This window comes from Drosophila navojoa, chromosome X (assembly GCF_054131105.1).
Source record: "Drosophila navojoa isolate 15081-1374.11 chromosome X, UAZ_NAV_1.0, whole genome shotgun sequence".
Taxonomy (NCBI): Eukaryota; Metazoa; Arthropoda; class Insecta; order Diptera; family Drosophilidae; genus Drosophila; species Drosophila navojoa.
The window spans coordinates 9,833,884-9,857,629 of NC_142895.1; the positions used below are offsets into that span (position 1 = coordinate 9,833,884).

Here is a 23,746-nt window from a genome sequence, read left to right on the forward strand (position 1 = left end):
TTGTTTGGTTTACGGCTTTTTATTACATTTTCTTTTCTTTTTTTTTAAATATATTTTATTTTAACACACGCATAACTTGATAAATGTTACAACAAGACATACAAATATTTAAATGACAATTTTCAAATATATATGGATATACATATATGTATACATATATATATATATATATATAATATGCAAATCGCTTTCCTTTACTTTTCATATGAGCTTTTTAGGTTTCTTTCCTCCTGTAAATATATACATACGCGTATACAAACACATATACATATATGCATATACACTTTTACATACGCATATTTATGCACATACATAAACATATATACATATACATATATATATATATATGCGCTAAAAACATGTATATAAAATTTGTAAACCTTCACATTTCATAGATTTTTCTCTTTTGCTTTTCGCATATACTCCCATGAAGCCATGTATATATATGTATATATATATATATACATATTCACACACATATATATATATATATATATATATATATATATATATATATATGTATATATATTTATAAATATATATATTTCGATTTGTATATGTTACGAGTGACCTAACGAGAGAACATTCAGAATAAAAACGAACAATTTAAAAGAAATTAAACTACTCGGTTTCTGTTGAATATCTGTGTGGGTGTCTGTGTGGGTTTCTGTGGTGTTCTGTGGGTGTCTGTATGTGGTGTGGGTACGTGTGTGTGTGTGTGTGTGTGTGTGTGTGTGTATGTGTCGGTTTATCGTCGATATAGTCAGTTGTAATGCTCTACACAATATATATCTATATATATATATAAATATATATATATGTATACCTACATACATACATATGCCTACATACATACATACATACATACATATATACATATGTATATATATTTACATAAATAAATGGATGGCGTGTCTTCATCTGTCGGTGCATCCACTTTAGATGGGTACATAGTTGCCCTTCGGCGTATAGAAGAGCTGGCCGCGGAATAGGCGGCGACGTATTTCACTGAGAAGCAATCGTTTCTCCTTCTTGATCTTCTTCAGCACACCTTTGTTCTCTTGGGCACGACGCGACAAATATGGCAGCACCTCCTCAACGGGTCCATACGGTATGTACTTGTAGGCCGAATAGCCTGCCTGACCTGTTGGCCAAATGAATGGGGGCAAGTGTTAAACATCGTGAGATGACCAAAATCACACTATTCATATATTTACCCAGCGGGAAGGTAATGTAATCACACATGCCCAGTAATTGACCAAAACATATGACCTTATCCTCTGGCGAGATGCCGATGGATTTCATATTCTCGATGGCAAAGCGAACCGTATCCTCGTTGTGGGACGCAACCATAATGCCAATTTTGCGTGCATCCTGACCACAATCCTTCAGAACCTGCAGAAAGCGTAAAAGATGACATTTAAATCGAATTGAAGTCAAAGCCAAGCCAATATAGACTCATACCTTTATGCGTCGGAGACACTCCGCCAGGGTCTTGTGGTACATTTCGGTAGTGGCCTCGTAGCTGGGGTTCACGGGATCAGCATAGCCCAGCGCCTGTGCGCGCGCGCGTTCCTGTTCCATATAAGCGCCACGCACCAGCTTGGCACCGAAATAGAAATTCTGTCGACTTGCCTGCTCCAAATCTGTGACCACCTGCAATATGGAAAGCTTAGTATCATGGCAACTTAAACTGTGGCGTTCCTCTTCTTCTTCATACCTCACGGAATGTCTCACGCAAGTAACATTGATAGGTATTGAATACTATGGCCTTGTCCTTGTTGTACTTACGCATCATCTCCAGAGTGATGCGCGTTATAGCTGGCTGGAAATATGTTTGCTCCGCATCAACCATAATGCGCACATCCAGCTCAGCGGCAGTCTATGGAATCCGATAAGGAATTACAATTCACATCTATTACAATATATTTGTTATAGTAGTCAACACACCTTTACAATTGTGTTTAGACGACGAATCATGTTTCTAAACATCTCCTCCTCTTTGGGCGATATTTGTGAGATCAATCGACGCATTTGACCAGTCAGTGGATCGGGCACGCGAAATGTGTCGCTCAGCTGTGAGTCCTCATCGACAATACCAGACCAGGGGAACAGATGCAATATGCTATAGGAGCCGAAGATAGATATAGATGAGCATTTAGTTATATCGTAAGTAGAAAACCTAAAGCAAGAGTGACTTGAAGATACTCTGAGCTCAATGAAAGAGCTGCTCTACCTATTATTCTACGTTTTTCTTTTTGTTGTGGGCGAGGTATCCAAAATACAACTTATGCCTAAAACAGCAAACTGATTGGCTTGACTTATCAATATATATCATTATACAACACTTAAAATTAAGCTTTCGACTCATCCTGAATACCCATTTTTGATGGGTTCACAACGCCCTGACCAAATATGCTACAATTAAGGTCGCACACTACTTAAACTATACTAATATTTCACTAAACTAAAAGCTGTGAATTCCGTATCGATTTTCATTGCAATACAGAGCCAGAAGGCAGAAGCGAGTAGCTAGCATAGTTAGTTAGTAGTTGACGCACCCCTCCTTGTCGGACGTGACATTCTTCAAGAATTGCTGCACATCCTTGTTGTCGCCGACGCTGGCATAATACTTCTCGAGATCCTTGATGGTCTTATGATGGGTCAACACATTGCCCTGACCGCCGACAAGTGCCTCCATATATTTACGTGTGCGCATTATGACCTCCGACAGTTGCAACTAAATGAAAAAATGCAATTAGTTATAGAGCTAGCAATTAGATGACATGTATATATACATATATATATATACATATATATGTGTATGTATGTAAACACTCACCAGCAGCTGGGGACGGCCGAGGGCAGTTAGCTTGATGGCGGTGATGCCGGTTCCGAAGGTGGCGCCTGTTGCGTATTTGGTTCGGAAATGAGAAGCATTCGAAAGGTGAGTGAGTGAGCGAGTGGAAGGTGAGCTGAGTTGATACGACTAAAGGCGTGACACACTCTGGCAATCAGCCGTAACTACATGCAATTGATACACTACACACATAGACACGTGGATTACGACACACACACATACATACATACATACAATGTTTACAAAATACACGCAACATAAAACGAATATAAACAAAAGCAAACTAAAGATAACAAACAAAGCAAATTCCAAACATTAAATACGTGATTTTGGTTTCAAGTTTCGAGATTTCAAGTATTTATTTATTATTATTTTTTTTGTGTTTTGCGAATTTGTTTATTATCGTTTTAGTCTGAAATGCTAGTTAAGACCTCTTACCGTCGGAGACAGGACGCGGCTCTTTTGCATCGTCATCTGCCCCACGCACACACACACACACACACATTTATATATATACACACATACACATGATTTTAAATAGGTTAGTTTGAATTCCACACCGTTTCGTTAGGTTAACGCATTGATTTTTTCATAGGTTAGTTCGAATTCCATTCGTTTCGTTTCGTGTTAATCGATTTTGACATAGAGAATGCGTTAGTGGGGCGCCGTTTCATTTCATTTCGTTTCGGTTTGTTTTGATTAATTTATTCATTTTGTTTTTTGTTCACGTTATTTTCAAGTGAGAAAGAAAAATGCAAAATCAAAATTTAATAATTACAGTTTTTGCAATTATACAAAAGAAAAAAGTCAGCTAGAGGGAAAATTAAATAAACATAAATAAAGCATATTATGGAGAGATCAAAATAAACATGGTCTATACTATGTATATACTTTATAAAAACAAATAAAAATCTCCCCTCTCTGAGTAATTGGCTATTAGCTGATAAGCAAATTCTGAACACCAGTTGATCAACAAAAAAGGAATTCGCCTTTTTAATTCAGGTTTGTTCTGCCCTGACTCATTCCCGGTTTTTCACGTTTCCGTGACGATTATAATTTAACTAAAATATTCGGAATTCGGAATTTATATCAATTCATAAATATTATCATATTATTGTAAAGTCCGTTTATTCAACTCTGACCTTAACACCGTGCAATGAATGGAATGGAGACTGTAAGTTGTCTGGCTAATTGAGATCAGATAAGGGAATACCGGAATGAAACATTTATTTAATACCTGCTTTAAGCGTTATCTGTATGTCTAATCACAGAGGGGAATGAGACATCTGTGTGTAATTTATTAGGAAATCCATAAAACGAAAACTACCTCAAGGGGGAACATTGGAAATGAAACAATTATTACCTAATATCCTTAACTTTCTAAATAAGGCATATGCTACAGACCAAAATAACAACCTTGAAATTTCAATAGGCCCAAATAATATGCTAGTAGTCAAACAGGTAACAGGTAATCCATCTAACTTCTAGTCCAATAATAAGTGTAATGTGATAAGCCAATGAGAAAAAGTGATGATTAAATGATGAAAATTTAAGTCGATAACACTAGGTGGCAAAATTGGATGGTACAGCACATGCACTTAAAAGACTCTTGCTTCTACTGATATGGCTTTTTAGAGAGGTTCGAGCTTACCCGACACAGCCTCCAGACACTTGATGAAGATCTCCATGTTACGCTCGCAGGTCGCTTCGTTCAGATAGAAATAGGTGCGAGCACTGCTCACCTTGTAGCGACGATCAGCGAAAGATTTATCCACATGATATTGGGGCAGGGCGCCAGCATCCTTTTCATTATCACCCGCGCTCGAAACGGAAGATCTGCAATCGATTGGGATACAAGATGTGAGCGGAGCTCTCTTCGTTTATGGTTGTAATGGTTCAACGTACTCAACTTCACGCTTCTCGGCCTCCTCCTGGGAGATGTCCTCTTCGACGGAATAATCAAGGATGGGCTTAACGCCAAATGAGCGAAGTCTGCGCGCAGCAAATTAGTTTAGAGCAAAGACAAAAAAGTCAAATATAGAAAGAGCATTAGAATTGCGGCTTGTAACAGAGCAAGAAATAACAGAAAATGGGCATGTTTTTCGGGCAGGTGTAAAGCACATTTGTGTCGGTGTGAGTGGGGAGGGCGTGGCAAGGCAGTATGCCACATGCAGCATGCCAGGAAAAATGACGCATTAGTTGATTAGTTCATTTGGCGTTTATAGTAGTGCTTGGGTTTGTCTGCAATTTTCTTAGTTCGAATGGCATTTGTTAAGAGATGTCGTTATCGTTATCGATAATATGAATAAAGTAATACGATTTTAGCACCTCTCAAGGGTGGGAACAATGGTGTGGCGATTCTCGCCGGCCACAAAGTGTCCGTAGAAAGTCGACTTCATCAGCATCACAAACAGTTTGCTGCCCAGCACGCTACGCGCGACTTTTAGGAGCTATACATTTTAACCGTTTATCGGTTGTCGTTATCGATTAGAGCATAGCGTTTAATTCGATTGTTATTGAAAGGCCAAACGTATAGTTATATGAACCGATAGCATTACAGTAAAAGAATTTTTTCGGTTGATCGTTTAGTGGTCGTGGATATCGATAAACGCATTTCGATTTTACACATTATTTTTGATAGGGTGCGGTATGTAGCACACAAAAGTTATCGCACATGGTTATCGACATATCGATTTTTGTTTAAACGTTAGAAGGCACAGCGCAAATTAACGATTAATTTAAATGTGTTGTTGATTGTTTCGATAAAGTAGTACGATTAAATCGATTGTTTTATAATAGATAAACGCGTCGTTAATTGTTTATAGTTATCGATCATATTATAATAGGGATCGATTACAGTATAGTTAGGTTGTTTTGATAAGTAAAAAGCGTAATACACCGTTTAACGGTTAAGTTGGTCGAGAACAGTAAAAAGGAAACATGCGTAGCATATGGTTTAGCGGTTGAAATAATCGATAGCCATCAAATAGTATTGATTGTAATTGAATAAGCGTATTTTTGTTTAGATTTAGATTGTTTTTCGCATAGCCCAACAGCAAAGCAAAGGTATAGTGGAAGAAAAAGAAAAGAAAAGAAAAGAAAAGAAAAGAAAAGAAAAAAGAGAAAAATATGACGTTAGTGGGTTCCATAATTGTTATACAATTACCTTTCCAAGGTGGGTATAATCTTGATCTGATCCTCGCCAGCGACAAAATGGCCATAGAATGTTGCCTTCATCAATGCTGTAAATATTTTTTTACCCAACAGTTTGTTTGTCCATTTCATAAGCTGCGATATTTTTGTTTTTTTGTTTGTTTTTGTTTTAGACGAAATTTTAAAGATTTGTTTTCGTTTTTATATATTGATATAAATATATGCACATATATATATGTATATGTATATTTCTTTATTTTCTTCTTCTGTATATACAGATATTGGTTTTTAGAATAAAATAAAATAATAAAAAAAGCAGGGGGACGGGGGGTAGATAGGGAAAGTCGCAAAAGCAAGAAAAATATCACATATCAAATAGAACTAATATTTTCAAAATGCAAAATATAAAACAACAGCTCACTCACTCGCACATACATATGTACATACATATATGTGCGTCATTTGGCCAAAGATCGGGACAGCTGAAATTCAAATCATCGCTCTCTTACTCTCACGCGACATAAATCATTTGGAATGCCGCCAAAGGCACATGCAAGAGAGCAGCCTCAGAGAGAGCGCCAGAGCAGTAGAACGTCAAATAAATATCAAAACCAACAACAACAATGACAAATGGATCGTGTCAAGGCCAAGTGTCGTGACACAGCACAATGCGAACGAACTTTTACGGCGAATATCGAAAGAGAAGAGGCAGGAGAGAAAGAGAACGGGAGAAGGAAGGTACTTAGGTAGCTTCAAGCTTGCTCGCTGAGCTATGTATGTACATACATATGTATGTATGTATGTGAGCGCTTTCTGCAGTAATTCAATTGCTGAACGTCAGACAGCTGCCGACGTTAAAGCTCGTAAAACAGCACCGAAAAAAGTACAAGTTACAAAAAAAATGTCGAAGCTTTTAATTTTGACAGGCACGTGTGATGAACTGAGCGAACCGGTTAACCCTCAAAAATGCTATCAGCGAGGAAAGGGAAAGAGAGGACGTAGCCAAATTAAACAGCAATAAGCTTCCCTCCATGTGTGTCTGCCTGTGTTTGTTGTGTATGTGTGTGCGAGTACTTTTGAAAAACCGGTTATATAAAAATTGGCAGTGCTGCTCTTAGCACTCTTTTTTTTTTTTTGTGTGCTTAGTGAACAGCTAGCACAGGTGTTCACTTTTGAGCTGTGACACTACCATGTCACGAGACCTGCCAAACATATTGCCCACAGACATGAGAAATAAAAATAGAAATAGCACACATCAAAATCAAAAAAACAAGACAAAAGCAAAAATCAACGAAAAGCAATTACCATGACTATTAAGTTGCCAACAAATATACACACATACATATATGTATACACACAGAGGCACATACACATCACACAGACACTTTCATACATACATATGCACGTGCACACACAGCGCCACAATTCCTAGAATTCATATTAATAAATTTTCCATTTAATCGATCAAACCGCATATTATACAATTTATAAATAATCGATAGGCAAATGTATTTGCAGAATTTACTAGCGAAAAAACACAAACTCACACATGCATATGCATATGTGCATATGTATAACAGTAAACAGTAACGACAAGGCGTCTGGCGTAGCAGCGCCGCCTGCAGCAACTAACGCGTCGCTTTGGCTCTTTTGATTGGCGCACTTTTGGGGGCCTGCCTGTTAAGTTTTTACATACACATGCACAGATTTATGAATGCGTGTGTGTGTGTGTGTGTATGTGACCGGCCGACTGACCGGCGAACTGACTGACGCAACTGGCGTCTGGTTGGCTGGTCGCGTAGTAAACAGCAGCGGCCCCCAACAAGGTCATAAAAATGCATTTGATTTGCGCGCTCGTTGAGTCACACTAAATATTCATTTACACACGCTGTGCCCCCCCTTCGCACAGCCAAATATCCAGGCACCCACACAGGCCAATTGAGACGGCAATTAGAGCTGCATTCATACGAAATACTGCAATATCACTGAAAAGCCATAAAACAAACAGCGAGGAGACAAAGATAGAGCAGGAGGGTGAGAGCAGGCCGGAAGACATGGCAGTTGGCTCAGCAGGTATGACAAATGGCAATACCGAAATAGATTAACAAAACAGCGCAGAGAGAGAGAGAGAGAAAGATAGCCGCGCGCAGGGAGAGGGAATTGAAAAATGTGAATAAAAACTGAATGTGAGCGAGGTATAGTATCTGCTAATAGCCTAGCTAATGAGCATAACTAAAGCTTGGGAGCTAGTTGTAGTTGTTGTTGTTGTTGTTGTTGTTGATCAGAGCGAAAATGCTGAGAGAATATGCAGTTAACTCAGCTCAGGCTATGACTTAACTGTGCTACATTTCAGAGCGAAGAGAGTTTTATGCAGCTGTCATACACTTCAATGAACACAAGGAGCACTCGTTGTGTGAAAACACAAGAAGAGAGGATTACAGTTAAGCCACTCTAAATAAGAATATCTTGAAGATGGAAACATTCTTATTGGAATATATACAATAAATGGAAAATATATTTCATACAAGCCAAGCAATGGGACTCTGAAACAATCAAAGAAAGAAACTAGGACAAATTATGGGGATAAAAAATACTAAGAACAGACCAGAGTGAAGAAAATGTAGAAAAATAAATAATATACTTAAATAAAAAAAATATATATAAAGAAAAGTTTTGATTGCGTTCCACTTACCGTCATATTATACTCAACGATCTTCTCGCTGCTGCAGATCATGTAGACCAAATATGCGCGGGCCAGCTCCCATGTTGTTTTGCTCTTAAATGCCGCAATTGGATCGTTAAAGCTGACGTCGAGCGGGTCACGCTGTGGCTTGACGCCCTCCTCCTTTGATTGGACGTGCTGCGTCCTATCGGCAACTGACACCTGCGCCTGCTTGTCCTGCGCGGCCGAGTGCAGGCAACGAACGTCGCTCAGGAAAGGATTCTGCCAGCGCAGCATAGCATTTTTGCTGCCGTTGGAGTTGACGTTGGCGCCGGCGCATATCGTATGTAAACTTCTTTTCTGACTAAATGTACCGTGGTTGTTCTTGTTCTTGTTGTTACGACTATAAAGTTCGGTTACACTCCCCAAAGGACCATTACGGCTGCCGCTACAGACGCTGCCAGCGCTGCGGCAATAGTAAGCGAGCTGAATCGTTGTACGTGAGGGGTTGAGGGAACGAAGTTGCGCCATTACAGAGCGAATTAGTTGCCTTTGGGCTCTTAAGCTGATGGGTTACAACTCCTTGTGTGTGTGCGACAGATAGTGATGGGTTGAGTCGAGAGAGCAAACGAGGCGGGCAATCGCTGCTTTTCGTAGTTTATTTTTCGCCTTGATTTGTAGTACACTTTATGCCAATTTGAACGCACGTTTCGCTATTCTTACTCTTTATGCTGCCGCTGCTGCTGTGTCTGCATCAGTTTCTCAGCTGATTTTGAATTTGTTGTTTTACTTGCGTTTGCGTTTGCGTTTGCCTTTGCCTTTGCCTTAGCGTGCGCAGTACTTTCTGTTGATTTGGAGCTTTCTTCCTCTCTGTAAGAAGCTGTCCATTATATGTTATACAATAATTGCAAAAAAAAAGGGAAGAAAAAGCAATTGAGAGCGCACGATAGAGAGCGGAAAGAGAGAGAGAGAGAGAGAAAAGGTTAGAGCGAAAACAAAACACATAGGTATGTATAAATTTGACATAGCTATTGCTCACACAGGCAAACAGGCGTACACACACACACGCACGCCGCACACGAAAACTTAACAATGTGCACAAAATTAAATTACAAATTTTAAATTTTAGTTGTTCAGCTTCTACTTGAATTACTGACGTTATGTCGTTTTTCCGTTGTGTACCTGCCTTATTAATTTTTATTTTATTTTCCCGTGTTGCTCTGATTCTATTTTTTTCTTTCTTCGCTCTTCTGCTCCACGCTATATATGTACGAATAAACGTTCGTCCACGGCAAAAGCACAATTCCGACTGTCAAGACGGCAACGGCGAAATTGCTACCGAAGGCGCAACGACCCGAACCAACAAACGCACGAGCGTAGCCACACGAGTTTGCCGACAGGCCAGCCAGGCACTCAGGCAGTCAGACAGTTCGGCAGTCAGGAGAGCGGCCATTCATCCTGCGCTCGCTTACATAAGAGTTTCGCCTACGCTGAACTTTGTTCTGCTATGTGACGTCACGCTGGCTCTGCTGCCTAATCACGGCGAAAGAGGCCAATGGAGGGCGGCAACTCTGATTGGGGGGCCTTGATTTTGCATTGCTTATATTTGTCTGGCCGTTCTTTAATTTAAATTAAAATGCGCCACAAGTGTTGACTACGACAATGACAAATGCCGAGCACTAATTGGTGTTAATTAAAAAACGTGCAGGCAAACCCTACTGACCCCTGTACTCCCCCTACAAACAATATAAACACAACGCCTCTCGCTCTCGGAGCAACACATGCAGGGTAGCGGCCGCGGCGAATATGTGATTGCTTCTTTTAATTTATTAGCGTTACGCTAAACGCACACCAGACGAGACGAGACGCATTCGCCGCAGTCATCGCAATCAAATAATATCAAACTTAGCGGGTTTCAATCGCACACAGATTTCATTTTATTTAATTATTGTGAGATGAGAGCAATAGCAGTATCGAAGAAGAGGTAACGTGAGGTGAATTAAGCAAGCAAGAAGTGCGGCGACAATTGGGAAAAAGTGCAAAATCATCAACAAAAAAATCATTAGTTTTTTTTTTTTTGGAACTAGAATTGTTTTCTATGCCGTCTACCTCACTCCTACAAAAACACTCGCAATACTTTCATGGATACGGTTATATAATCATTGCGTGCGTTACTCTACCGGACACGGACAGAGATCCTTATATGACGCATTTATACATTTGTATGTATGTGTGTGTATGTATATTTATATACACACCCACACAATATGGGTAGAAACAATTTGCCCGTTGTCTATTTCGCCGCTTTTTCAATTTCTCTATTTATTTATATTTATCTGCATATTTATGCCATTTGGATGCTCTATTTTCAATTTTATGTATATGTATATACATACATATGTATGTGTTTGCTCAAACAGCATTTCTAAGAACATATGTAGCTACATGTGTGTATGTACATACATATGTACATAGTATAATGGATATTTATGTACATAAAATTTCATGTATTTATATATTAAGCACAGTTTCTGTAGCAACTTTTAGAATTCCGATTACTTTAGCTTTAGGTAAGAACGTCAAAACTGTTAAGGCCACAGAACGATTAAAAAAAACAGTAGATAACACAATTTAGTTCATACCTTAGAAAAAAACAAAATTCAACAATATTTTGTTCTTATTGGTTTATATAGTCATTCGTCGTGTTGCTGTTGCACGTTTGCGTGTTCCATATGCAACGGTAACAACTGTGAGGGTCTGAATACGCGCACCAACTAAATTAAGGCCAACATTAAAGCGAAACTGCTAGCGAAAGCTCACGCGAAGCTTGCGAATGGGTCAAAACCGATACCGAAACCGAGACCGCGTGTAGAGCAGTCGTAGCGAGTGTGTGAGCTATGACAGCAATGGCGGCATTGTCAGCTGTTTGTTGTTTTTGCTATCGATGCTAATGTTATTGCTGCCTTCAACTTGCTATATTTGCCATGCACGTGAGGGTTAGCTAAGTGCACGTAAATCACGCGCTCGCCATTTTACTTGTTACTTTAACACAATCCTCGCATATTTCAACCAATTGAAATTCAGTCGCTTATCTACGCAGTAGATGGTTGGCTGTAGGCACAGAGCCTTATCTTTCATATACACACACAAACACACATAAACCAAATACGCAGCGCCGGCTAGTCGCTTACTGTTGTTTGTTGTTGCTTGTATACTCGACGCAACAGAGTTGTTGCTAATGAAGTGGTTCATTTGACTCACTCAGCAGGGGAGATCGATAGTGGTTTTAGAAGAACGAACGACCTGAGCAAACGATAAGTACATCCAAGTGAGAATTGAACATCTACTTATTCAAAGGAACCACAATGTGCAACACTTCCGAGGCACAGCGCGCTTTGATAATGCGATTAATATCGATACGTACGACATTTAAATTGAAATTTCAAATTCAAGCTTTTTTATGAATATATATATATATTATGTATATGTATATGTGTTGCATTATGTTGCCACTTTCACAATAATAGATAATAAATTATATCTACTAGTTGAATTAGAAATAATATTAATTAACAGTTATTTTAGCGCAAAAAATGTGCAAATATAAATCTTTATATACTATTGATTTTCTTTTTTGTGTTGCTTTATCAGAAAACAAAACTTAACAAATCGAGCAACTTAACAAATCAAATAAAAATATATTCAATTCCATTCAAACTATGCGACAAATAACAAAACAAAACATAATTGTAAAAAGAAAAAAAAAAAAAAAACAAATATTTGATCTACATTATTTTTGCGCTCTTCGTTTAGCTTTAACATGTTGCCTTCCTAAATAATTGTGTGTGTATGTATGTGAGTGTGTGTGTGTTTACATAATATTATTGACTAAATTGTAGATCAACGAATGTCTATTAACTCTCTTCTAATGTTCCACATTCTTTCAAATTACAGCTACAGGCACGTATTTATCATCATTATCATTATCATTATTATAATCAAAGCAAATAAAACAATAACATTTACTATATATAAATTTATATACAGCAGTTGACAGCTAACCAGAAACGTGCTCTTTGTTTCATTCACATATTTGAAATATGTTTCTATTATCATTGAAATGTATATGTACTCCACCATTGATAATATCTTATATTACATTGATTGATGTGTGGAGTATATACAAGGTTTATATATTATAATATCTTACATTATTAAATTTTTCTCTTTTTATTTTTTGATTTTTGTATGTTTTCAGCTTGAAGCTAACTATTCTTTTATAATTGATTTATTTAATTATTAGAATTTTATAATTGTTTCCATTTATTATGATGGTTTACGTTTTTGATTATCTAATTTTTTTTTTTTTTTTTTTTTTTTTTTTAATTTTAGCTTACCTCCCCGACTGCAAAATATCCTGTTTGCAGTGATGAAAGCAGCCAAAATAGAAACAGAATTTGAAATATGACTTTAAAACTGCAAGTCGGCATTGAATGTCAAACTGTGCATTAAGGTTTCAGAATTTTTGAACATTTTTGACATGATCTTAAGTCGATTGCATATATATATACATATGTATATCATTATTAGCTCTTTAGCAACAATTGCTTATTTGTTTTTTAAAGTTGCATCTAAAATGTTAAAATTTTATGCAAAATAAACCCATTTAGTTTTGTTGTGTCTAATTAGTTGTCAATGGCCCTATGTATAACTATGCATAAGTACAGTCACAACAAAATGCCTTCTGCTGCGACCTGATTTAACAGTTAAGAGGTTGCTGTCCTCACTGCAACAGTTGCTGCTACATCTGTTGCTCTGCTTCTACAGTAGTTACTGCTGCTAGTTGATTTTGGTCAGCTCTGTGCGATGGGCGGCCACTTCGGCCAGGATGAGTAGATCTGAGGTAGTGGTCACATCGTAGCCGATCTGCTCATAAGCAGAAAATGTTGACGACGAAGACGAGGACAGTGGCGAGGCGGCAACAGTTGTTGTTGCTGCTGTTGCTACAGTTGGCATTGCTGATGACACAGTTGCCGCTGCAGTTGTTGTTGCGGGCTGGGCACGCGTTTGATTAAAGTAATAACAGCCATTGATGGTCAGCGGCAATATGGAGGCCACCTCCTGCTCGATGGCGCTGACATCGCGACGCGTAATGCTCTCCTTGCGAGCTTTTCTCTTCTGGCTGCCCACAGCAGCAGCAGCTGCTGCTGCTGCTGTTGTTGCTGCCGCCATGCCAACTGTTGCAGCTGCAGCTGTTGCTGTCGCTCCTGTTGCAGTGCCAGCTGTTGTTGCTGCTGGTGGTGTGCTGTTGCTGTGGTTGCTGCTACTGTTGCTGTTGCGCTGTTTTTTGCTGCTGCTGAATTTCTTCTTCTTTTTGGTGCTTCTCTTGCGCTGCAAATACGCATCCAGGCTAAGAGCTGGCAGCTCCTTGATCTTCTCCTCTAAATCAAACTCTTGGGCATCGCAATTGGCGTGCCTGTTGGACGTGCCACGCATTGTTCCATCCAGCTGCAACAGTTGGCCATCAGCTGTAACTGTTGCTGCTGTTGCTGCAGTTGTTGGTGATATAGGCGGCGTGTTGCTGTTGCCATCGGTGATGCTGTTGCTATTGCTGTTACTGTTGCTATTGTTGCTGCCGCCGCTGTTCAAACGACATTTGCTCTTCTTGGCTATAGCCGCCAGTTGGCCCGAATTGAATAGCTCCTGATAGATTTTGCCCTTGCAGCTGCGTGACGATTTCAGCTTCTTGGAGGGTATGCCTGCGCTTCGATCCTCTTCCTCGCTCGAATTGCTCGTGCTATCCGCTGAACGTTTACTGTTAATATTAATGTTGCTATTGTTGTTGTTATTATTATTGTTGTTGCCGGGCATATGCGCGCTCATGAACTGCGTCGTTTCGCTGAGCGCCTGCTGCAGCTCATAATCCTTATCCTGAACATTGCTCGTATTGCTGCTCAGCAAAGCGCTCAGCTCGCCCATTTGAGTCTCATCTGCGAACTTGAATAGATCGCGACGCAACATGTGTGCTACTTCCGTGGGCTGCCAGTGAAGAGGCGGCTGCTGCTGCTGTTGTTGTTGTTGTTGCTGCTGCTCCTCATTTGGATGTCCACTTGCCGCATTGCTGGGACGTGTGGCTAGCGTACGCAATGGCGGAGCGGGCAGTTTGTACCATTTAAAATTAGGATTGGCATTGAAGAAGGCATCTTTATTCTGAAAACATTTCAAAATAATGTCAAATTAAATTATCAGCAAACCAGAAAGACAGGGAGAGCAACAGAGTGAGAAAGCAATACATATTCTTAATCAAATTTAAATCTCTATTTCAAGCTTAGGCCCTCAGATATAAAGCCAATGTAATTTCTGCATTTGCCATATGATTTAATAAGATTTAACATATACATATAATTATAAGACCCTTCTGTTTTTTTGATTGCATAAATTCAAATTGCAATTGGAATTTTCAATAGGTTGCCAGACCGTTTGCCTAATGATACAATATCGAATTATCGACTTTTTTATCGATAAATTGAACTGGGATGTATATCTTATCAAGCTTTAGTATGCTTAAATTAGTTAAGCGTAATATATTAAATGTAACAAAATTACACGAGACAAAGGAAAGAGACAGGTTGAGCTGTTTTCCGCAAATTTCTATGCACAATTCGAATTGCAATTTGAATTCGAATGTTGCCAGATCTTGGAATTTAAATTGGAATTCAAATTAAAGCTGCCAGACATTTCAGCTAAGCTCGAAAAGGAGCTGAGGAATTAGAGGAAAAATAAGAGCAGTAAAATTTAATATATTGCTGTGCAGTTTATTGAATTGCTCACCTGTTGCGCCAGATCGGTAAAGCACTGCTTCTCATGCTCATCCAATGCGGCCCACCAGTCACCAAGTATTTTCGTAATTGCCCTGTTGAATGTATTACAAATGTTTAGTTATTTTTTATGTTCAGGTACTTTTATCATGGCCACATTTACCGATTTTCCAATGACTTGTAGCGCTCCTTGACAATGGCGCGATGCCTTTTACAAAATATAAGAAATGCGTTCATGGGTCGACGTGCATGATGCGCTGGTCGCAGATTATCTTGATCGGCCTTTGATGGCAACTGTTGCTGCTCCGATTCCTGTTCCTCTACTGCTGATGCCGCTGCTACTGTTGTTGCTCCTGTTGCTGTTGCAGCCACTGCTGCGACTGTCGTGGCTGCAGTTGATGTTGGTGTTACAGTTACAACATCCACTTCCACATGCTCCTCGGAATCGTCATCATTTAGATTATTAGGCACATTTACACGGCTTTGCTTCCTTAACTTATGCACTTTCGCTATCTGATCCACGCGCGCACCCTCCCCGTCATCTTCATCGTCATCAGCATCATCGAAATCTTCCTCTTCATCATCTTCCAGTTCATCGCTGCTGCTACTGTGCAGATGCGGATGTTGTGGCTGGTGATGATTGTGATGATACTGTTGCTGATGCTGCAGCTTGGCATAATTATGCACATCTTCGATTTGACGAAAGGCATTTTCTTGGTCTTCAGTTCTTTGTGGTTGTTGTTGTTGTTGCTGCTGTGGCATTGTCCAGCCATCTAAGACACTTTTGGCTAATGCTGTTGTTGTTGTTGCAATCTTTTGCTGCATGTTGTTGTTGCTGTTGGACTGTAGATTGACATGTTTTAACTGCGAATCTTTGGTGATTGTTGATGAGGTATTTGCTTTGCCAGGCAAAATGAGTACGGCGTTTCGCTTTTGTTGCTGCTGCTCTTGTTGCTGCTGCTGGTGCTGTGGATACGCCATTAAATAATGTGGTAAATTCATTAAATAATGCTTTGTATCAACTTCGTTGTATGTTATTTTAAACTTCTTCGGAGTGGTAGTTGTTGCTGCAGCTGTCGTTGTAATTGTTGTTATTGTTGCTGCTGCTCCTGCTGTTGTTGCTGTGGTGGCACTGTTGATTAAATTGTGACTTTTGTGCTCATTTGTTGCTGCTGGCATAATTTTACTACTGTTGTTGTTGTTATTATTGTTCTTGTTGTTGCAATTGAAATGTAGCTTAGTCGCAGCAGCAGCCGCAGCACTTACGCCCGTACCTGCCACACTAAAACTGTTGATCATTGTTTATGTAAAATAAAACGCGCCGCTTCGCGTCCTTCTTAATTGCATGGACTATTTATTTATTTTTTGGTATTGCTGCGCCTGCAAAAAGAGATCCAAATATAAGCAATAATTTAAATAGGAATTTCACAAATGCATGTCACAGTGTTAGTTTACGAGTGCATGTGTGTGTATGCTTGCGATATTGTATACGTGTGCGCACATATGACAGCGCTACCAATATAGCTTAAAATTGTTTCATATCTGGCAGCACTGGTCGCGCTTTTCTCAGTTGTTTACAAAATAAAATACCTAGAGTGGGTGGCATACGTACGATAGAGAGCGAGACCGAGAGAGTGAATGGTAGCGCAAGAGTAAGCACTCATATGATATTTGCAAGCGTTCGTTAGCTTTGTGGTTGTGCGTGTGCGCCAACCACTAACAACACCTATCAGCTGTGTGACGTTTGACATGAACATGCATAAATATAAGCGTGTGTGTGTATTTGCCATTGGCACTGACGCGCCCGTTAGTCGCAAAACAAAAATAACACAAACACACACACACAAACATTTTAGGTTTTCATTAAATATTATGAAAAATACAGCAACAAAATCAAACGTCGAAAAAAATTGTTGATCACTCGATATTGATATAAATTTAATTAACTCTCACTCTCTCTTTCGTTGCAAACTTTAAGCAATATATGAATGTAAACATGTATGCATGAACAAAGCAGCATTATATTTATCTACATGGACGTGCGTTTATATGTATGTATGTATGTAACTGGCACACGGACAAACAATCGAAAATGCCAGACCTATGTATGAACATTCAAATATTTAAGGCTTACTTGCATAAATAAAACACACATAAATATATATATAAACGTACACACAAACGATACACACAATTTGTAAAAAAAAATAATCGAGAACGGGGAAAAACAGCAAAAATACAACTACGCAGCGCGAAAACCGAAGTTTCCAATTGCATTAAATATTTTTCAACACTGACAACAATATCAAACACTCGCTGCCAGCTAGCCAATTATTGCGAATAACTGTTAAGTTGAATTTGAGGCTGGTGCTTAACACATGTTAATTATTAATTATTAACATTGGTTGCATTTTTTAGTTTATTGCTCACTTTTGTTTATTCTATGACTATTGCACAATTTGCTAACTATATTTTGTGGTATTTCTTTTATGTGATTGCCTGGCTACCGTCGGATTTCATATAATAAAAACAAAAAAGGAAAAAAAAGCCACTGTGAGCACTGCTACGTGTACAGCTGTGTGAGCATATGTGTGTATGTGAGAGCGAGAGTGCGAATGCGCGCAGTTCCTATATGTGTGTGCGGGAGATGCCGATGCCGTTGATTTGCCTTTTTCGTTTTCGTTGCGATTACTTTGAACTTGATTGTTTTGTGTGTGTATGCAAGAGACGTACTGCGCTTGAAGCGCTGCTGTGCGGACGGCAAGTATTTGTGTGTATTTCACTTGGGCTTCCATCTCCATCTAAACAGCGTTGCCACTTGACGCACTTGCACTGTCAAAAGTGCAGCCGCAGTGCACAGCTGTCAGCTGTTACACCGTTGCTTTATGTGTTTGTTGTTGTTGTTGGTTTGTACACGGTCAAGGCCAAAGCGTTGTCGGAGCAACCATTGATGGGACGTTCCCAAACGGGAGGATTGGGGGTGTTTCGTGGCGCCGCGTCGTAACCTTCAAACAAGTTCTCGTTCTAAATGCGCTTCTAGGTTATGTTTCACGTAGCTAAATGTTAAGGGGGCGTAAGAGGCTGAGAGCCTTCCTAAGTGCAACAATTTTTATACATATATGTACATATATTTCCTGTAATATTTTATACGGCTTTTTAACACTTTAATTTAAAAGCAAAGCGCAAAATACAGTTATAGATATATAAGTGTATATACATACAGTTCCATATTTACATACATACATATGTATATGCGTACGTACACACACACACATACATATGTGGAAGCAACTTAAGCATACACACGGACACACACACTCGCACAGAACAGCTGATGACGTTTGTTATTTTGTTCGCGTTGATTATTTTGCAAATAAAAACGGCAAAGCGAAATGAAAAACAAAATGTCGTTGAGTCTTTTTTTGCGTTTTGTTAAATGAAAACTTAAACATCAGATCGGCGCATTAATTAAAACACCATTTAAAAATTTGCATCTCTAAAATAAATTTACTTTGAATTTCACCAATAATTAATCGGTGAATCGAAATCGCAATCAAACTCGTACTGCTCTTGTTTAATTTAATTTCAATGTTGATGATGTCAAATGAGAATGAAAACTGACTGTTTTTGTGTGTTGTACGGACAGTGGCATCGACGACGACAACGACGGCGACGGCGGCAGAGAAACGGTCGTCGTTGTCGTTGTCGTTGCCTCTGTTTCGTTCAATTGAGCGCAGCAGCAACAGCAACGGAAAAAACAACGAAAATGTATTTATTTTTTGTTGTTTTTGGCTTTGCTCGTGTGTTTGTGCGCCTAGTACAATCGCACAGACAAATAAGCCCGGAGACTATTTTTTTCTCTCTCTCTCTCTCTCACACACTGTTCTTGTTGCTAGCGACTCTCTGGCACTTGCGTGTGGGGCTCAGACTCAGCTGTTTGACTGTCTGTTACTGCTGTTCTTTCTCTTCTTCTTCGAGATGTTGTTGATGGAAAATCGTGTACAGCTGATTTTCATATGTAAATTTAAGGAAACAGGAAGAATTTGTTGTTCTCCATAAACAAAATAATAAGACAGACGTATTGCGGGTTTTCTTTTAGATGCAATATAGGTATTTACATACATACATACATACATAAATACTTGGATATATTGCAACAAGTATATACAACACAGGGGTTTTTGAGTGTATATTAACGTATGAATATATGAATGTATGTGTTTAATGCTCTTTCCCTTTTGACTTTTTGGCAAATCGGAAGCTTCTGCTATTGCATAATCAATTTTAACAATTTTTGCTCGGTTTGTTTGCATTTGCATTTGCCCAGCGTTGCCTACACCAAAGCAGAGCGGCAGCAACCGCAACAACTATGTTATTGTTTTTCAAGGTCACACACACATGTACACACCGCAATATCCCCAACACCCACCGGTCATCATCAGTTGAGTTCAATTGTTTGTGTCTTATACCGTTCCTCTCTCATGCATTCGCGTTTTCGCTTCGATTGTTGCGCTCTCACAAACAAAACTTGCCGGGAGCAAGACACAAGCGTTCAAACTTGCTATCTCATATACCATATACATACATACATATATTTTTATATTCATGTGTATTTGTGTGTATGCGTGTCTGCGTTTTTGTTTGTAGAGGCAGTCTACGGTAGGATACCGTTATGCATTAAATGTATGCGTATGCGTGCTAGTTTTCAGGGCCAGGGAAATTCGATTTTTTTGTCGTCGCCAATTAAAGACAATGATAGAACAATCACAAATGACACTCGAATAACGCAAAAGTTAACGAACTGTTCTAAGTACACAGGTTGTAAATTTTATAGAATACGAAATAAGCAATAAGTGCTCGACTATTAAACACCCTAAATCACATATCGAGTTGTTCATTGAATAATTCTACTTTTGTACACTAAAATGGAAAATTAAATGACATTACAAAATTGCTGAAGTCTCTGCAGTTTTATCACTAGCGTTACCAAATCAAACGATTTTTGGATCCCTTATATTGTTGGAAAGGTGTGCCTCAATTCTAATTGTGCATTCAAATATTTTATTTTTAATAGCCCGATTTATCTATGAAATGAGCTCAAATTAAACTAACCAAAGAAATTTATAAATTTAAATATATTTGTAAATAATAACTAATGAATATTGGTTCAGCAATGGAAAAATTGAGGCAGTGCAAAGTCTAGAAAGGGCATTTACTTGCATACATATACATACATATGTATGTACATATATGTATGTCATATTCACATAAATGTCTCTTTATGCATACAAACGTATGTATGTACATATTTGTAGAAATGTTTATATCAATGTGAGTGCATTAAAAATCTGATGTGCTCACACACACATACATATGTATATATTTGCGTATGTTTGATACACATCTGCATAATCATGTATACAATTGAATGTACATATGTGTACGCTACTCACGCATACAAGTTTCTATGCTTTCATGTTGTTTTTATTTTTATTTCAAGACAAAGAGCATACAAAAATATAAGACGGCCAGTGTGATCGACTCGAGACAAAAGGGAGAAAGAGAGAGGAAGTAAGCGTTTGGTAGTATAATTTGTTTTGGCAGCGATAAGCGAGCGGGAATGCCAGTAAAAATATAAATTAATGATATCGATAACACTTGAGCAGCAGTAGCACCAGCTACTGCAACAGCATCAGCATCCTATCTCACTCACCCAAAATGCAATTCACATGCGTTTAGCGTTTGAGCACATCGATAAACGTTTCGTGAGGAACGCGAATATTGGCAAACATGCGCATCTTCTTTTTGCCCTCGGCCTGTTGTTTCAGCAGCTTCATCCGCCGTGTTACGTCGCCGCCATACTATCGATAAATATAGTCAAAGTTTTGCTTAATTTGTTATAAGAGTCTGGCAACTTACCAGCTTTGCCGTTACATCCTTCCGATAGGCTTTAATAGTCTCACGCGCAAGCACTTTGCTGCCCACGCACGCTTGTATGGCAATCTGTACCATCTGCTTGGGTATGAGATCTTTAAGCTTGTGCACCATTTGACGAGCCACACCTGTGGCCTTGCTGACATGCACGATGCGGCACAATTCCTCGATGGGCCGCCCATTCAAATGTATATCAAGACGAACAAGTTGAGTAAGATGATAGCCATGATCCTCGTAGCTGAAGCTGGCATAGCCAGAGCTAAGGGATTTAAGGCGATCGTGGAAGTCCAATATGATTTCGCTTAACGGCAGGACATACTTCATCAGTATGCGCGATTCATCGATATTAACAGAGCTCTGCTGCAGGCCGCGTCGCTCCACACACAATCCAATTATCTGACCCACATACTCAGTGGGCGTTATAATGGTGCCCAGGACAAGTGGCTCGTAGTACTCCTCAATGTTGGTCGGTTCGGGCAGCAATGCTGCATTCGATATATCCAGCGTGTTCCTGCCGTGCTGCTTGATCAACTTCGGATTGCGTAAAACGATACGATATGTTACGGAGGGGGCTGTTATAATGGGCTCAGCGCCATGCTCCTGCTCCAGCCGTTGACAGAAAACCTCCATGTGCAGCAGACCGAGAAAGCCGAGACGCCAACCCTGGCCCAGTGCTGGACTAGAGTCCACACTGACCGTAACCGCCGAATCGTTAAGTACCATTTTATCAATGGCGCTGCGCAGGGCGACGTGTTTGGACTGATCCGCAGGGAAGACGCCTGCAAATACGATGGGTTGCTGGGGTCGATAGCTGCCAGCAGCCTCAGCCGTTTGGTGCTTTAGATGTATGGTGTCTCCAATGATGGACTCCTTGCTGTTGCGCATATTGCAACCAACGAGGCCCACCTGGCCAGCCAACAAACTCTCTACGGCGGACTCAGCTGGACGGAGTACGGACAAACTTTTCACGGGATACATTTTTTTTGTGGCCAGCGACTGTATTTCCTGGCCCACATTTAGCTGACCGTTTAGCACATAAATGAGATTCAGTGCCCCGCGATATTTGTCGAACCAGCTGTCGAAGATTAGCGCACGAAATGCGCTCTCTCGGTCAACATTCGGCGGGGGGATTGTCTCAATGACACGCTCCAGTACTTGGGCAACTCCTGTGCCTAGTTTAGCTGAAACACGCAAGACGCTGTCTGGATCAATTCCAAATAATAATTGCATATCCTTAGCCACCTGATCGGGCTGAGCATGCTTGATATCTATCTTATTCAGCACCGGCACAACGGCCAGCTGTCGCTGCTTGGCCAGATGGAAGTTGGCCACAGTTTGCGCTTGCACGCCGTGGCATGCATCTACGAGGAGAATAACACCATCGCATGCGGCCAACGAGCGAGAGACCTGCAAGATGAAATCATATAAATCCCATCATTCAACATATCCAAAGCCACAACGCACCTCATTGGAGAAGTCCACATGGCCAGGCGTATCAATTAGGTTCAGCAAATATAGCTCCTTCTTATACTGATAGAATATGGAAGCCGTTTGTGCTTTGACTGTGATGCCGCGCTCTCTCTCCACCTGCAGACTATCGAGCACCTGATTTTGTCCAGCATTGCGAGCAATTGCACCCGTCAGCTCCAGCACACGATCGGCTAGAGTGCTCTTGCCATGGTCCACGTGCGCAATTATACTAAAGTTTCGTATACGCTTGACAGGCATTCGACTGAACTCCTGGAGCAACGCATCCTGTGATAAATGGGATACTCCCTCTGCTTCTGTGCCCTTCGCCTTTGCATCGGCTTTGCTCTCCAAGCGAACGAAGGTCGTGAATAGTGTGCGGCGCTTCCATGTGCCCGGGCCAGTTGTTCGCATCAACGTGTGGCATATTGTTTTGTACATTTTGTTGTGTTTTCCTAATTACAACACATTTTATTTTGTTTTCCTTTCAATGAGAAATATGCCGGCATATTCTGTAGATGTTACCGCACAACATGTGAGTTGAAGGCAGAGGCTGCCAACTTATTTTAAACACGACTGATAAGCAGCTCAGCATATGCAACTGCACTACATTCACAATAGAGATGATTTAGTATTTTTAAACATAGGTGGCAACGCCGTCTGCCGTTTGACCATATTAAGTTTAAATTAAATATTTATTAGTTAAAGGTACTAAGGGTCAGCGACAAAGAATAGTAATCTTCAATTATTATTAAGAGCTCTGTTGTGACTAATTGATTTTGGACTTAAAGAATGAACGAATTGAATGTGTTTACAAATTTAAGGTCCATTTAAATTACCTAAAAAACCAAG

General features: G+C 39.7%; 3 protein-coding genes across 8 annotated transcripts; all 3 read right to left on the minus strand.

The window, feature by feature from the left end:
* Nucleotides 1-524: 524 nt before the first annotated feature.
* On the minus strand, nt 525-9,207 carry slgA (proline dehydrogenase slgA). Of its 5 annotated transcripts, none has more exons than XM_018107602.3 (12): nt 8,706-9,207; nt 5,189-5,310; nt 4,766-4,852; nt 4,512-4,696; nt 3,299-3,334; nt 2,843-2,907; nt 2,562-2,740; nt 1,951-2,125; nt 1,721-1,882; nt 1,465-1,656; nt 1,218-1,395; nt 525-1,144 (listed from the first exon to the last, which is right to left on the minus strand). In XM_018107602.3, exons 1-12 carry the CDS (start codon nt 9,204-9,206, stop codon nt 939-941), a joined length of 2,088 nt encoding a protein of 695 aa, XP_017963091.1. In that variant the 5' UTR covers nt 9,207; the 3' UTR covers nt 525-938. The 5 variants fall into 5 exon arrangements, with proteins under 5 accessions (XP_017963091.1, XP_017963090.1, XP_089120362.1 ...); XM_018107601.3 differs by lacking the exon at nt 5,189-5,310 and adding an exon at nt 6,027-6,148; XM_089264236.1 differs by lacking the exon at nt 5,189-5,310 and adding an exon at nt 6,027-6,102 and having other exon boundaries at nt 8,706-8,916.
* Nucleotides 9,208-9,323: 116 nt separating this feature from the next.
* On the minus strand, nt 9,324-16,792 carry bbx (bobby sox). Of its 2 annotated transcripts, none has more exons than XM_089264234.1 (4): nt 15,657-16,792; nt 15,507-15,588; nt 11,867-14,885; nt 9,324-9,545 (listed from the first exon to the last, which is right to left on the minus strand). In XM_089264234.1, the coding sequence occupies exons 1-3, from the start codon at nt 16,790-16,792 to the stop codon at nt 13,515-13,517; spliced, it is 2,589 nt and encodes an 862-aa protein (XP_089120360.1). In that variant the 3' UTR covers nt 9,324-9,545; nt 11,867-13,514. The 2 variants fall into 2 exon arrangements, with proteins under 2 accessions (XP_089120360.1, XP_089120359.1); XM_089264233.1 differs by having other exon boundaries at nt 9,324-9,555.
* waw (Translation factor waclaw) lies at nt 16,678-23,477 on the minus strand. The gene is made up of 4 exons (XM_018107593.3): nt 22,892-23,477; nt 21,413-22,834; nt 21,207-21,354; nt 16,678-16,873 (listed from the first exon to the last, which is right to left on the minus strand). Exons 1-3 carry the CDS (start codon nt 23,333-23,335, stop codon nt 21,229-21,231), a joined length of 1,992 nt encoding a protein of 663 aa, XP_017963082.1. The 5' UTR covers nt 23,336-23,477; the 3' UTR covers nt 16,678-16,873; nt 21,207-21,228.
* Between the last annotated feature and the right edge of the window lie 269 nt (nt 23,478-23,746).